Source organism: Acinonyx jubatus, chromosome B2, assembly GCF_027475565.1.
Source record: "Acinonyx jubatus isolate Ajub_Pintada_27869175 chromosome B2, VMU_Ajub_asm_v1.0, whole genome shotgun sequence".
NCBI classification, from domain to species: Eukaryota; Metazoa; Chordata; class Mammalia; order Carnivora; family Felidae; genus Acinonyx; species Acinonyx jubatus.
Window position 1 is genome coordinate 70512852 of NC_069385.1, and position 15683 is coordinate 70528534.

A 15683-nucleotide genomic window follows, 5' to 3' on the forward strand; every position below is an offset into this window, starting at 1 on the left:
GAGAAAAACTAAAAGTATTAAAATGATAGATTAAAATCCAATCATAATAATAAAGAAAATGTTGGGGTTACCTGGTAAAACAGGAACAAAAATAGCAGATTAAATAAAAGTATTATATCAATGTTAAATTTACTGAAATTTTGATAATTGTGTTCTTATATTAAAAAACCCAAGTTTTTCTTATGAAATACACACTTAAGTATTTGGGAGTAAAGGACCATAATGTATTCAACTTACTCAAGAGTAACAAATACCTATTTTATATTTCTTTGGATAGAAAAATAAATATCATTACCACTCATATTGACAAAGTTGTTAATTTCATTGTATTTGAGAGCTTAAAAGCCCTGTAATAAGAAGAAAGCTCACATTTACTAAACATTTCCTATTTGCCAGGCACCTTACTACGTTAATTCATTTATGTGTGGGAAGAAAGAGTTGATAACAGTGTTTTCAAGGAGAATAAATGATTTTGCAATTAAATACACTTAGAAAGACAGTTCAGAAAGACAGGTCTTACCAGAAAAGACATCAAATAAACTTGTTCCATCACCATTGTCATCATCTGCTGCCATGATCCTATTTCCTTTTGACAGTCGCCATCTAAAGCATGAAATATAAAGATTTTTCCATTGTTAAAATCAACCTCACAATTCAGAGAATAAACCTAGCTTTCAGTTAAAAAGCAATTTTTAGGGGCACCTGGGTGGCTCAGTCGGTTAAGTGTCCTACTTCGGCCCAGGCCGTGATCTTGCAGTTCACGAGTTCAAGCCCCGCATCAGGCTCAGTGCTGACAACTCGGAGCCTGGATCCTGCTTCAGATTCTGTGTCTCCCTCTCTCTCTGCCCCTGCCTTGCTTGCACTGTGTCTCCCTCTCTTTCTCTCTCAAAAATAAACATTTAAAAAAATCGTTTTTAAAAACAGCAATTTTTAAATGTGGACACAATGAGTAAGTTCACTCTCTACCATCACTTCAAAAAAAAGTGCCTACTGTTTTCCAAAAGCTTAAGCTTACTTATTATGGCTAAACCATGTCACAAAGTAAATGATACTAATTTTATAAAATAGACCAAAATACAAATTAATTTTTATACAAAAATAAGCCAATATCATACTAAATAAGTACAACTACATGAGTTCTGTGAGTCCTCTTAGCAAATCATCAAACCTGGGAGCAGTCTGGGGAACTCCAGACATACGTGTTTTCACCAATAAGAGAGTAAGACAGGTAAATAGTAAAGAATTTGATACCATACTAGGGTTTGTAAAGATGTGACAAAAAACATACTCTCATACATCACCCAAGTATATACTTGCACAAACTCCATGGAGGCAATTTGACCATAGCTATCAAGTTTTTATATGCACATAATCTTTGACCCAACAAATCATATCTAGTAACTCATTCTGAGAGATATACAAGCACATGGTTACAAAATATATATACAGGAAAATTCAATGTAGTGCTATTTGTAGCAAGAAAAAAGCAACAGAAGTATCCAAAACAGCTTAAAAAAAAAAAAAAAAGAAAGAAAGAAAACCTGACTTATCTGACATTTTCCATTCTGCCAGTAAAGTCTGATGAATGATGCCTGTGGTCAATGAACTATGGCCATTGTGGATACGGACAGTCATTAAGAATACCTGCACCTGTATATTTCTGCTCCCACCAACTGAGATATAGGCTTATCGATAGCCAGATCACATTTACTACCAAATCCAATTATGCAGGTTTCCTTATTTTTCTAATAGTATTATGAAAGATTATATTGCCAAAGGAAGTTCTTTTCCAGTAAAAACCAAGCTGAATGCTTTGAAAAGATTATAGGTGAGCAGAAAGATACACACACGATTGCTTGTCAAATCAAGTGAAGGTGAGATAATCCAAAATAATGGAAGAGAAAACCTAGTCTGTATTCACACTGATTAACAAGTATCTAGGGGCGTCTGGGTGGCTCAGTAGGTTGAGCATCAGACTTCAGCCCAGGTCATGATCTCACAATTCACAAGTTTGAGCCCTGCATCAGGCTCTGTGCTGACAGCTCAGGGCCTGGAGCCTGCTTCAGATTCTGTGTCTCCCTCTCTCTCTGCCCGTACCCAGCTCGTGCTCTGTCTTTCCCTTTCTCTTTCTCTTCCTCTTTCTCTTCCTTTCTCTCTCTCTCCTCTCTCTTTCAAAAATAAATAAAAACATTAAAAAAGGAAAAAAAGAAAAAAACAAGTATCTAAATTCTTACTCCATTTTAATTAAAGAAGGAAGGAAGGGAGGGATGGAAATCATAAGCAATGTCTTATAGGTGTGGTTTCTGCAAGAAAGAAGTCAGGGGCACCTGGCTCAGCTGGTAAAGCATTTGACTCTTGATCTCGAGGTCATGAGTTCAAGCCCCACGCTGGGTATACAGCTTACTTAAGAAAAAAAAAGAAAGAAAGAAGTCAGAACTCTGATCACTGGACTCATTCTCAAAGAAAAAGTCATGGTTCTATCACAAGAGATACAATTTACGTTACTACTTTTAAATACAATCAAAGTATATATCTTTTTTTAAAGACGTTTATTTATTTTATATTTAGAGAGAGAGAAACAGTGTTCATCTGAAAGTGGGGCAGGGACAGAGAGGGGGGGAGAGAGAGAGAGAGAGAGAGAGAGAGAGAGAGAGAGAGAGAGAGCATCTCAAGCAGGCTCCACGCTGTTGGCACAGAGCCTGACTCAGGGCTCAATACCATGAACAGTGAGATCATGACCTGAGCAGAAATCAAGTCAGACGCTTAACCAACTGAGCCACCCAGGCACCCCTAAAGTATAGCGTTTTGTTCATTACTCACATTCCCCACTGCAACTGTTTCCAATTAGCTGAATTGATTAACTGTTATAATATAGTCTGTACAATAATTACAAATGGCATAATCATATTTGTCAAATAACAGAACTAACTCTTGGTAACTACTGAAACAGCAGAAACTCACAGGCTTTCTAACAGTAACTTATCACCAGCTATAAACCGTCATATGGGGGCGCCTGGGTAGCTCAGTCAGTCGGTTAAGCAGCCAGCTCTCGATTTCAGCTCAGGCCATCTCACAGGTTCAGGAGTCTGAGCCCTGCATCGGGCTCTGGGCTCACAGTGACGAGCCTGCTTTGGATCATCTGCCTCCCTTCTCTGCGTCTGCCTCTTTCCCGTTCACATGCATGCGTGTTCTCTCCCTCTCTCTCTCAAAAATAAATAAATGTTAAAAAAAAATAAAAGTGGTGCCTGGGTGGCTCAGTCGTTAGGCAACCAGCTTTGGCTCAGGTCATGATCTCATGGCTCGTGGGTTTGAGCCCCCTGTCAGGCTCTGTGCTGACAGCTCAGAGCCTGGAGCATGCTTCAGATTCTGTGTCTCCCTCTCTCTCTGCCCGTCTCCGACTCACACTCTGTCTCTCTCTCTTAAAAATAAACACACATTAAAAAAATTTTTTTAATGAAAATAAAAAATAAAAATAAATTAATTTAAAAATAAATAAACTGTTATATGGAGGAGGGAAAATCAGTCAATGGGTTTTTTACAGAATGGTGATAATGATTTGGTTAAACAGAAATCTAATAGATCAAAGTCTTCATTTCATATCATTTTACAGTTTTAGTTTTTACTACTGGCAGGTATTACTTAAAAAAAAAAAAAAAAGATGGGGCAACTGGGTGGCTTAGTCGGTTAAGTGTCCCAACTCTTGATTTTGGCTCAGGTTATGATCTCACGGGATGAGCCCCACACGGGGCTCCACACTGAGCGTGAAGCCTGCTTGGGATCCTCTTTCTATCCCTCTGCCCCTCTTCCCCACATGAACCCTCTCTCTCTCCCTGTCTCTGAAATAAAATAAAAATACAATAAAATCTTAAAAAAAAAAACAAAAAAAATAAAGCAGTGTTGGTTCATAATTACAGGAAATGTACCATACTAATATCATGTAATAAGACATTAACAACGGAGAAAACTGGGGAGGGAGATGTAGCATGATAAACAAGATTTCTCTGTACTCCTGATTTTTTTTTTTTTTAAGTAAGCTCTACACCTAATGTGGGGCTTGAACTCATGACCCTGAGATGAGGAGTCACATGCTGTACCTGAGCCAGACAGGCACCCCTGTGCTTCTGAATTTTACCATAAATCAAAAACCATTCTAACAAATGGTCTCTCAGTAAAAAAAATATTTGTATATTTCATCATATTAGAGACAAAATATGTGTATCCTAACATCTGCTCAGGAAGAGCATATGATAAATTCAATACTAACTCCTAGCAAACTTGGGAGTTTATGAAAATTTAAGGGACCTTTTTTAAACTGATAAAGGATATATTTCTACTACAAAACAAAACAAAACCCTCAAACATCATACATGATGATGACACCACAAAAGCATCTCCTTTAAAGTCAAGCTTGCTTCTGTTTGAAAGAAGAGTAAGGCATGAATTGAGACAGAACTGGAAAGAAGCAAAGCTGACATTATTTAAACTATGGCCACCAATGTAGAAAATCTACAAATTATTAGAATAAGAGTTTTTTTTAAGTTCCTGAATGTAAGATAAACACACAAAAATGCTTTCCTGTATGCCAGCAAAATAATTTTAAGGTTTTTTTTTTTTTAACTTTATTTATTTTGAGAAAGAGGGAGAGAGAGCGTTAGAGGGGCAGAGAGGGAGTGAGAGAGAATCTGAGCCACCAGGCACCCCGCAAGAGTTTTAAAACATAACTGATAAAAAGATATTTACAACAACAAAACCATTAAGTACACAGAAATTATATTCTCATTCTCTCTCTCTCCTCCCCTCTTTCTTGGTACCTGGGTGGCTCAGTTAGCTAAGCATCTGACTCTAGGTTTCAGCTCAGTTCATGATCATCAGTTCATCGGTTTGAGCCCTGTGCAGAGCCTGCTTAGGATTCTCTGTCTGCTTGTCTCCCTGCCTTTCTCTCTCTCTCAAAAATAAATAAACATTAAAAAAAAAAAAAAGATTCTTTTTCTCTCTCTCTCTCTGTCCCTCTCCCTACCCATGCACTCTCTCTCTCAAAAAATAAATAAATAAATTATCAAAGAAAGAAAGAAAGAAAGAAAGAAAGAAAGAAAGAAAGAAAGAAAGAAAGGCCTAAATCAGGGGTATGGAAACCTTTTCTTCTTACAAGGCCAGAAAGTAAATATTTTGTGCTTGCAGGCCATCTGGTCTGTCACAACCACCTACCCCTGCCACTGAAGCTCAAAGCAACCAAAGACGACATGTAAACAAATAGGTCTGACTGTGTTCCAATAAAACTTTATTTACAAAAACAGGCAATTTGCTTCTGATCTAAATAAATGGCAAAACATAATTCAATCATATTTTGGAAAACTCAATATCAAAGTTGGCAATTCTCCCCAACTCAATGCAATCCCACTCAAACTTAACAAGTTGACCATAAAAATTAAATTGAAATGTAAAGGGCCTAGGAGAGGCAGGACATTTTTTATTTTGGAGAAAAGGAAGTAAGCTTTTTATTGAAGTATAACATATAGGGAAAAAAACGACCAATCATAAGTATACAGTCCTATGATTTTTGACAACCTACACACATCCATCTAACTACCACCCAGATCAAGATACAGATCATTATCATCACCCTAGAAGTATTACTCATGCCCTCTTGTAGCCACTATCCACTCCCAAATGTTGGCAAAGATGTGTGGAGAATAAAAGCATGCATACGGCTGATGACTGGTTTGTAGAAGGACCTGCATATCAATGGAAGAGTGGGAGGAAGAGTGGAGATAGGTAGATTCCAAATGAGAACACCATTAACTTTGGAGGGAAGGCATATATGAACCTCAGGCAGAAGAGGACTGGGAGATAAGACTGTCAAATTTCATTAGAGTCAAACAGAAGATACTAAATGTCCAACTAAGGAATCTGGCCTTGAAATTTCAGAAGACAAGAGCACTGAAGGTTTCTGAGTTAGAAACACTGGTATAAAGAGAAAAGATTAACATGTGGAATGAACTAGAAAGACAAACGTGTAGGAAAAGAAACTGGGAAGGAGCTTATGTAAGAGTCCACATAATAACATAACCCAAGATGGAGACAGTGAGATTGAAAAGGATATTTATATAAGGCATAATAATGAAAGAAAGCAAATAGGGTAGATGCCTAGATATGGGAAATATAAACCATTATCTCCTGCCTGAACTCATTCTCAAGCTACAAACTCTCATTATCTTTGATTCGTCCCTTACATCCACACTCACTTTCAAGTGATCACAAATTCTTAGTGATTTTATTTTTAAATCTCTCAAATTTAACATCTCCTTTCCACTCAGTCATTCCAGTTTTCAATATAATTATTACTCATTTCAATTATTACAAAGTCTCCTAACTAGTTTCCATACTACCAACACCTTTTTCCTTCTACCACTTTCCACACTAAAGCCAAAATCTGTTGACTTGTAACCTGTTTCACTCCCAGGTCAAAAAGCCTTTAAGAACTACCCAAAGCAACATTATTGAATTAAGCTTCCCTAGCACAGAACTACAAGGCCTTTCCAGAAATATCACTACTTTTCTCACACTGTACTCTAACCTACCCTATTGAGCCACATGAGATATTCTGTACTACCACAGCATATTTCTATTTTTTTTAATGCTTATTTATTTATTTATTTATTTATTTATTTATTTTGAGAGAGAACGGGGAGAGGGGGAGGGGGAGAGGCGGGGAGAGAGAACCCCAAGCAGGCTCCAGCTCCATGCTGTCAGCACAAAGCTTGACACAGGGCTCAAATTCATGAACCGTGGGAACATGCTCTGAGCTGAAATCAAGTCAGACACTTAACCAACTGAGCCACCCAGGTGCCCCTACCAAAGCATGTTTCTATAATGCCAGGCAGCACACACGTTATTGAGAAATAGAGAAATGATGTTAGTGTAATGCAGAAACTATACTGGTTCACACAGGGTTCTTCCCAGATCATTACAGTTTTGCACCATTAACAGCAGCTAAATGCAGCAACTCTTGAAGGAATCTAGTCCTACACTGATGCCCTTACCCTAGGTGCCCATCACTCTCCTTTCTTCCTCTTGTTTCAGTACAGTAACAGGCTCTGTCTTGCAAGGGTGTAAGCATGATTTTCCTCAATCTTTGTCAGGGTACAAATAACCCAAATACCAGGCAATAAGCCAAAGCCATCCAGTCTGCCATCACAGTATTCACATCAAACCTGCAACCTGTGTTTATGTCCCTCTGTTCTTGTCTCCACAAATCAACAGCTTCAGTTCCTCCTTTTCCTCCATCAGCCTATTTCATCTTTCTTCTTTCTTGAGAAAAAATCTATATTGACTGAGATATTCATTAGGAATTTTACTTGCCTTAACTATGCCAACATTTTAATTAAAATTGTTATTGTTCCTGTTGGTGCTCTAGTAACATGAGTAGAGAGGTTTTGAGTATTCTGCCCCTATTTTTCCCATAAACTCTGTTTTAGTGACTTACAGAACTAAAGGTTTTTCAAAAATGCATACATTAAAGCAGAAATGTCTGTACTTGCAGTTCCTGAATTATGCCATGAACCTCAACTCCACAATCTCTTGCTCATTCTATTGCCCTGCCTGGTCTGCTCATCCTCTCCCCAACCCAGCTACCATAAAAGAGAACCCCCTTTTCTGGAGACATAGCCAACCCTCATTCCCTTATTGTACTGACATACTAAATACATCATTACATTTAGCTACCTCCATTGCAATCATTTGCTTTCTAAAGTTGTTCTTATTGGCACCTGGGTAGCTCAGTTAAGCATACAACTTTTGGTTTTGGCTCAGGTCATGATGTCAGGGTTCGTGGGTTCAAGCTTTGCATCAGGTTCAAGTTCGTGGGTTCAAGCTTTGCATCTGCACTGTCAGTGCGGAGCCTGCTTGGAATCCTCCCTCTCTCTTCTTTCTCTGCCCCTTCTCTGTTCACTCGTAGGGCCAGGGCCAGGGCCAGGCAGGGCAGGGAAGGGCAGGGAAGAGAAAGAGCGGAAGAAAGGAAGAAAGGGAAAGAAAAGAAAAAAGTTGTTTTTAGACTTCAGCATGTTTTTAGACTTCTAACCTGAAGGAGTTAGAACATAAGACTGATGAGTCCCATTCCCCCAGTTTTTGATTCTGTAGGTCTAGAATGAGACATGAATATCTGCAACTCTAAAAAGTTCTCAGGTCATGCTGCTAGTTCAAGGACTACACTTTGAGAACTACCTTTTTAATTTTTTAATTTTTATTTTTTAAAGATTTTATTTTTAACTAATCTCTACACCCAATGTGGGGCTTGAACTTAACAACCCCCAAGACCACAAATCACATGCTCCACCGACTGAGCCAGCCAGATGCCCTAAGAACTACCTTTTTTAGACTAGTGCTGTCCAATAGAACTTTCTATAATGACAAAAATGTCCTATATCTGAGCTGTCCAATATAACACTAACCACATGTGACTATTGAGTACATAAAATATGCATAGTGTGACTGAGTACATTAGTCTCCTATTGCTGCTCTAACAACTTACCACAAACTTAGTGTCTTAACACATATTATCTTACAATCTCATTTGCCATGAAAAGCTCACAGAAAGGATTTCACAGAGCTGTGGTTATTACCATTTCAATAACACCTAACTAGCTCTAAATGCTATTGGGCTCTTATAAAAATGCTTTTGAATGTTGTACTAAGGCAATGAACTCCTGGACATCAGTATCTTATTTTCTATACCTGAAAAGCAAAATTTATTACGTTGTGTTAAACACTTGATGAATAAACACAAGGGGGTAAGGGATAAAGAGTAAATACTGCCACAAAAAGTAGGGGTACCAGATCAGATTTATAGACCCCTCTGCTGCCACCTCACAGTGCTGGAAAATTAGGAACTGTTTGTACTAAAACACAAACCAACAGTCAGCAATAAGATGCTAAAGTTAATAAACACATTCCTGTAAGTCCCAATTCACGAAGACCAAAACCAAAAGAGATCATCAACATCTGTCGCCTCCTGACATCTCTACTTCTTTCACTGGCACTAGCATTCCCTAATAGCCTTCTGATACAAGTCCACAATGTTTCTCCCATTTATCCTCATTCTTTCCTTCTGAATTTTATTTCAGTCTCCACTATACCTATCTAATTATCTCCTCTCTCCAAATATATGCCACACACAATTGCTGGATTCGTTTTTCAGAAGCAATCCTGCTCATTATCACTTCTTGCTCAAAAACTTTCCATTACTTCCCAATGTCTACTGAATAAAGCCCAAACGCCTTACCATGATACACACTAATGCCTACCTTTCTAGCTCCATCATTCACTATCCCAAGGTTTCCAAAATCCCAAGGTTCAGTGAAACTGGGTTCCCGTTTGCAAACACAATTCCTATACCATCTCCCCACTACATGTATGAGCTCACAAGGAAGTATGGGTGTGAATACCTACAGATTAGAATTTGAGAAATGAGGGGTTTAATAATTTATTTTTTTATTTACATCCAAGTTAGCATATAACGTAACAATGATTTCAGGAGTAGATTCATTAACGCCCCTTACCCATTTATCCCATCCCCCCTCCCACAACCCCTCCAGCAACCCTTTGTTTGTTCACCATATTTAAGAGTCTCTTAGGGGCGCCTGAGTGGCTCAGTCAGTTAAGCATAAGCATCGACTTCGGCTCAGGTCATGATCTCACAGTTCATGGGTTCAAGACCCGCATCAGGCTCTGTGCTGACAGCTGGGGCCTGGAGCCTGCTTCAGATTCTGTGTCTCCCTCTCTCTCTGCCCCTCCCCTGCTCACTCTGTCTGTCTCTGTCTCTCAATAATAAATAAACATTAAAAAATAATAAAAAGAGTCTCTTATGTTTTGTCTCCCTCCCTGTTTTTATATTATTCTTGCTTCCCTTCCCTTATGTTCAATCTGTTTTGTATCTTAAAGTCCTCATATGAGTGAAGTCGTATATTTGTCTTTCTCTGACTAATTTCACTTAGCATAATACCCTCTAGTTCCATCCACAGAGTTGCAAATGGCAAGAGAGAAATGAGGTTTTAGAAGTCAGGTGATATATTACATGATTAAGATACTTGGACTTTATCCAGTAGAGAATGAGAGAAACCACTGAAGGTTTTTAAAGCAAGAGAATATCACGATCAAATCTGCATTCCAGGAATTTAACTCTAGCAAGAAAAGTATTGAAAATATTAGTACCAAAAGATAAAGACTATTAAAACAGTGCAGGAGACAATGAGGGGAAACGAAGTCATCAGTAGTGGAAATAAGAAGCAGATCTGAGATTTGTGACAGAATCAAAAGATTTAAGGAAAGTGTATTCGAATGTCCAATCTTGACCACTTCAAAACCAGAGCCTGAGTTATCTTTTCAAAATGCAAATCTGATCATGCTCCCTCCTCTACTTAAAACCCTTCAGTGCTTCCTGCTGATTTTAGATTTAAAAATTTTGTCACAACTCTGCTTGCAAAGTCTAGGGAGACCTGGCCTCTGCCCACAATTCCAGAGATAGTCTGTATCCTTCTTCCCCATTTCCCAGCAGGCAGTCTTTACTCTTGATCATACTGACCTTCTTTCAGCTCTTCGGCCATGCCAATTGTTCCCTCCCGCCACAGGGCCTCTGCAGGGAGTGCTCTTTCCTCAATGCTCTACCATCACTCAACTCCTCACTGGTATTTTGTCTTAAGTAATGTTTGAGCCTTCCCTGGCTACTCTCTCTCTCCACTATGTCAGGCCCTCTGTTACAAACTCTTATACCACTGTGTCCTTTCTCGATACGGCCTCTTTTCAGTTTATAATTACATTTTTGTGCAATTCCTAAAGAAATGTCCATCTCACCCACTGGAATGTAAGATCCATGAAGACCAGGACTGACTCTGTTCTGTTCACCACTGTATCACCAGCTCTCAGGACAGGGCCTTGCAAGTTAGTAGGTAATAAAAAGATATTTGTTGAATTACTGAAATCCCCAATTTATTAACAATAACTCCAAAGTTCCTAGCTTTGGTAACAAGGTAGTCATGCTTTTAACTGAAATAGAGAACCAAAGAAGACATGATAAATTATCTGTATGACATCCAAGTGAAGATGTCTAATAGACAACAGGAAACAGGAGTATGTAGCACAAAAGACAAAACATAATTGGTAGAGTTGAGAGTTGAGATTACTGTCTTGAAATCACAAAGGCCAGTGATTCTCCTAAAATAGAAGGGAGGAGGGAAAAGAGGAAGGATTATGTATGAGAATCTCTTGGAAAGAGGGGTTTTATTCACATTTGCTCTCACTTTCCCCTAAATGAGGACCTCAATATATAATTAGAGGGACTACTGACAGAAGAGTGTTGCACCTAAACAGTGTAAAAGCAAAGGTTTACATGTTTAAAACCATGATGATCAAAGAAAAGAGTTGAAAGCTCACTCATAATCATTTTAGGAACAAAGCACATGAAAGGAGGATTACCTAGCCTTTTGTGATAGGACAATGTCTTAAAGACAGTCTAAAGGAAATTTTCCTTAAAAAAAAAAAAAATTGAAGGAATGAAGTTAAGCATTTATAGAGGAAAACAGGAAAAAGCCAGGGGAGGAGGAGAGTGTCTTTTAAGGTTCCTGGGAAAGGTTAAATCTAATACACCAAGATCCCCAAAGAAAATGTAAAGGGAAAATAACAAACACTACATATACTGAACACTACGTGCCAGGGCCTTAAATGTTCCAAATACATTATTTTAAATCTTCCCAAAATCCCGAGAAGTATATACTATTCTTTTTCCCGTTTCACAGTTGAGGAAACATATAACAAATGATTAAGAAACTTGCCCCAAGGTCAAACAGGTGTTAAATGGCATATTTGGGATTAGATTCCCACTGTCTTTAAAGCCAAATGACAAAATCAAGAATATTCGTGAGAAAAGTATATATTTTTTTCTTTGAAAGGGGGCCACCTCTTGTGAAATGGGAAGAAATGCTAGAAGATAATTGGGGTGGGGGTGGGGAAATTTTTGCTCTGGTCTCTGTCCTCCAATCAAAGAAGCGCTGAGTGAGATGGGGGAGGGGCACTGAGGAAGGGTAGAGGTTTGGAGCTATAGCTGCGGAGAATGGGAAAGACCAGGGAGGAATCTGGGAAAGACCAGGGAAGAATCAGTCAATGCCAACCCGATCCCTGAAGCACAAATCCTGAGATTCTGCACATTCTACATTAACATCTGAGTTGGGGCCAACTATGTGTCAGGTATGGTTCTAGGCGTTGTGGAGATAACTTCTCTGGGTATAAGAGTAGCGAAAACAACCAACATCAATGATCACCTTACACTTACGAAAGACCCATTCCTCCAGAATCCCATCCGGAAGCCTCAAGAAGTGCATTCCAAGACAAGATTGGTTTTGGGGGGAGGGGCGGGAGGAGCGGTCGAAAGCGTAGTTCCTACGTGCTCTCACCCCAATTCCCCCCTGGATCCTCTCGAGGGACCAGAGAGGAACGCGAATGCTAGTCCTGAAACTGCACCCGAGGGCGGCGGGAAAGCGGCTACCTAAGGGCCCCGGACATCAGGCGCGCCCCTCCCCCTTCCCCGACTCCGTGATTCTCTTCGACGCCTGGGCTCCCCGAAAACCGCTTGCTTCCGCTTGGAGCACTACCGTGCCATACAGCCTATTCCCAAGAGCCCCGAGCGGACCGGACCCCCACATCAACTTACCCGCCCTGCCCAGCCCAAGATAGCTGGGGCTCCTTTCTGGACACCGAGGTCTCCCAGGCATCTCCACCAATGCCAGAACGCACTCAGGACTGGGAGGCGGGACCGAGCACCCATGGCCAATCAGACCAGACGTACAGCACGTCCCGGCGCACAGAACTAGTTCCCGCCTTTAGGAGGGCGAAAAAAAAAAAACACGATTGGCGCCAAACTCGCGTAAGCTGGTGCGGAGTTTAAGGGAAAGGGGCGGGGCCTACGCTGTTGCAGGAAGGGGCGGGGCTTGGAGCTGTTAAGGGCGGAGTCTGGAAGAAGCTCTTTAATGAAAGGGAAAGTAAACTCAAAGGCCCTGTCATTTATTTGGTCTTTTATTCTATAAATTCTGTTGAGTATGAACCGCGTGCTATACGTGGTGCTGGACACTGGCTCGATAATGATGAATAAACACTGTTCCTTGCCCTCAGACACTTTCCTACATAATAGGCAAACAATTTAGGCCAGGGTGTTGAGAGTTTTGAAGAGGGGATACCAAGTAAAGTGGGGTAGGAGGAACAGGAGAGCTTTTTAGAGGGTAGAATACCTGAATTGTCTTATAGAACATGCAGGGACTAGAGGTGCCCCTAGGGTCTAGCCTACGGGGGCGGGGCCTACGCCATTGATTGGTAGGGAAGTAAACCAAAAACAACTTCCTCTGCTACCTGATCTGGGGATCTTCCTCTTGATCTCTAACCGTTTCCTCCTGTTTGTCCATTTTAATAACTTGTAACTGTCATATCGACTCGTATATTTTTAAATTTTCTGGAAAGACCTCCATTTGGCAGAATATGTTCTGGGAGAACACCAATTTCCCAGATTCTCTCCCAATCACTTTGTTTCGGAGAAGTCAGTCAGACAGGCAGGCATTCCAGGTAGTGGAGACGGAAAGAGTAGAGGGTGTGCAACCATAAGACGTTTATTGTTGCTGGAGCATGAAGTGTGAGATGAGGCTGGCGGGGAAGCTATGGGTCAGAACTTGAAAGGCTATATATGCATACATATATACACATATACATGTATGTATATATATGTCAACGAACTTGGAATTTATCTTTAAATGATGAGGCATTGAAGGATTTTATGCTTGGTGCGGTGGTGATCTGATTTGCATTATTAAAATCCTCTGGCCTTGAGAAGGAGAAGTTTCAGATGTTATTACAGAGATCAGACTAGAGAAAATGAGTATCTGAAGGAAATGGTAGGCAACAGGATAGATTTGAGAATATTTAGGAGATGAAATCAACAAATTTATCAATTGATTGAATATTGGTTTTCAGCATAGGTGCATAATGATGACATTCATCAAAAAATATTAATGGAGGGGCGCCTGGGTGGCTCAGTCGGTTGAGCGTCCGACTTCGGCTCAGGTCATGATCTCGCCGTCCGTGAGTTCGAGCCCCGCGTCGGGCTCTGTGCTGACAGCTCAGAGCCTGGAGCCTGTTTCGGATTCTGTGTCTCCCTCTCTCTCTGACCCTCCCCCATTCATGCTCTGTCTCTCTGTCTCAAAAATAAATAAATGTCAAAAAAATTAAAAATATATATATTAATGGAGAACATAAAATATATATCTCGAAAATGACTGAAGTTTTCCACCAAAATTATCTTTCAGAGAAGAATGACCTTATTACTGATGTACTTACAAAGCCTCTCATTTTACTAGTACTTCTTAAAAACTTTACATTGACTAGAAAGTAGTGATTGGTTTAAAAATACTTGCTTAGGAGCGCCTGGGTGGCTCAGTTGGTTAGGCCTCTGACTTCAGCTCAGGTCATGATCTCACAGCTCATGAGTTCAAGCCCAGAGTAGGGCTCCGTGCTGATAGCTCTGCTTTGGAATCTGTGTCTCCCTCTTTCCCGTGTAGAGCTCTGTGCTTCTGTGCTGATAGCGCTGCTTTGGAATCAATCTCCCTCTTTCTCTGTTTCTCTCTCTCTGTCTCAAAAATAAACATTTTAAAAAATGTATTTGCTCGGAAAGACCTCAACCAATGCCAAATTGGGAATTTGGGATACTTACGGAACAGAAGTCAACTGAAGGTATTTTTTTTTAAGAAAACAAAGAAATGTAACACAGTTACATATTTTATTAAGTCTGAACTCACAATTGCAAATGTTGCTTTAAAAAAAAAAAAAGCAAATTCCGGGCGCCTGGGTAGTTCAGTCGGCTCAGGTCATGATCTCACAGTTCCTGAGTTGAAGCCCCGCATCTGGCTCTATGCTGACAGCTCAGAGCCTGGAGCCTGCTTCCAATTGTGTGTCTCCCTCTCTCTCTGCTCCTCCCCTGCTCACATGCTGTCTCTCTCTCAAAAATAAATAAAGATTAAAAAAAGATTATATTAAAAAAACACAAATTCTAGGGGCACTTAGCTGGCTTAGTAGAGCATGTGACTCTTGATCCTCTTGATCTTGGGGTAGTGAGTTCAAGCCCCACCTTGGGCATAAAGCTTACTTAAATAACAACAGGAAAAAAAAGCAACTCCTGAAGATGTCTATATGTACTTATATTGGGTAATCTCCTAGGGATAGTGTTAAGGAAGGAAAAAGTACAGTATGGTATGCTAGCTTTTGTATAAGAAAAAAATGAGTGAAAGAATGAGTGAAAGAAATGCAGTACATATATTTGCTTGTTTTTGCATAAAAAACACTTGAAGGGTAGGGGCCCCTGGGTGGCTCAAACGGTTAAGTGTCCAACTTTGGTTCAGGTCATAATCTCCCGGTTTGTGAGTTCGAGCCCCACGTTGGGCTCTGTGCTGACAGCTCAGAGCCTGGAGCCTGCTTCGGATTCTGTGTCTCCCTCTCTCTCTCTGCCCCTCCCTCACTTGTGCTCTCTCTCTCTCTCAAAAATAAATAGTGTAAAAAAAAAAAAATACTTGAAGGGTAAATTAGAACTTAATAAAAGGGTAATTTGGGGTGTCTGGGTGGCTCGCTTGGTTGAGCAATTGACTCTTGATCTCAGCTCG

General features: G+C 40.1%; 1 protein-coding gene across 4 annotated transcripts in view; it reads right to left on the minus strand.

Moving 5' to 3' along the window:
• CASP8AP2 (caspase 8 associated protein 2) overlaps nt 1-12780 on the minus strand; it is a 38470-nt gene extending 25690 nt beyond the window's left edge. For all 4 annotated transcript variants that reach the window (XM_053222462.1, XM_027057250.2, XM_015081240.3 and 1 more), the window contains exons 1-3: nt 12698-12780; nt 2328-2403; nt 521-603 (exon numbers count right to left, since the gene is read on the minus strand). In XM_053222462.1, the coding sequence (XP_053078437.1) occupies nt 521-575 (55 nt within the window). In that variant the 5' untranslated portion in view covers nt 576-603; nt 2328-2403; nt 12698-12780. The remainder of the gene's footprint in view (nt 1-520; nt 604-2327; nt 2404-12697) is intronic.
• Between the last annotated feature and the right edge of the window lie 2903 nt (nt 12781-15683).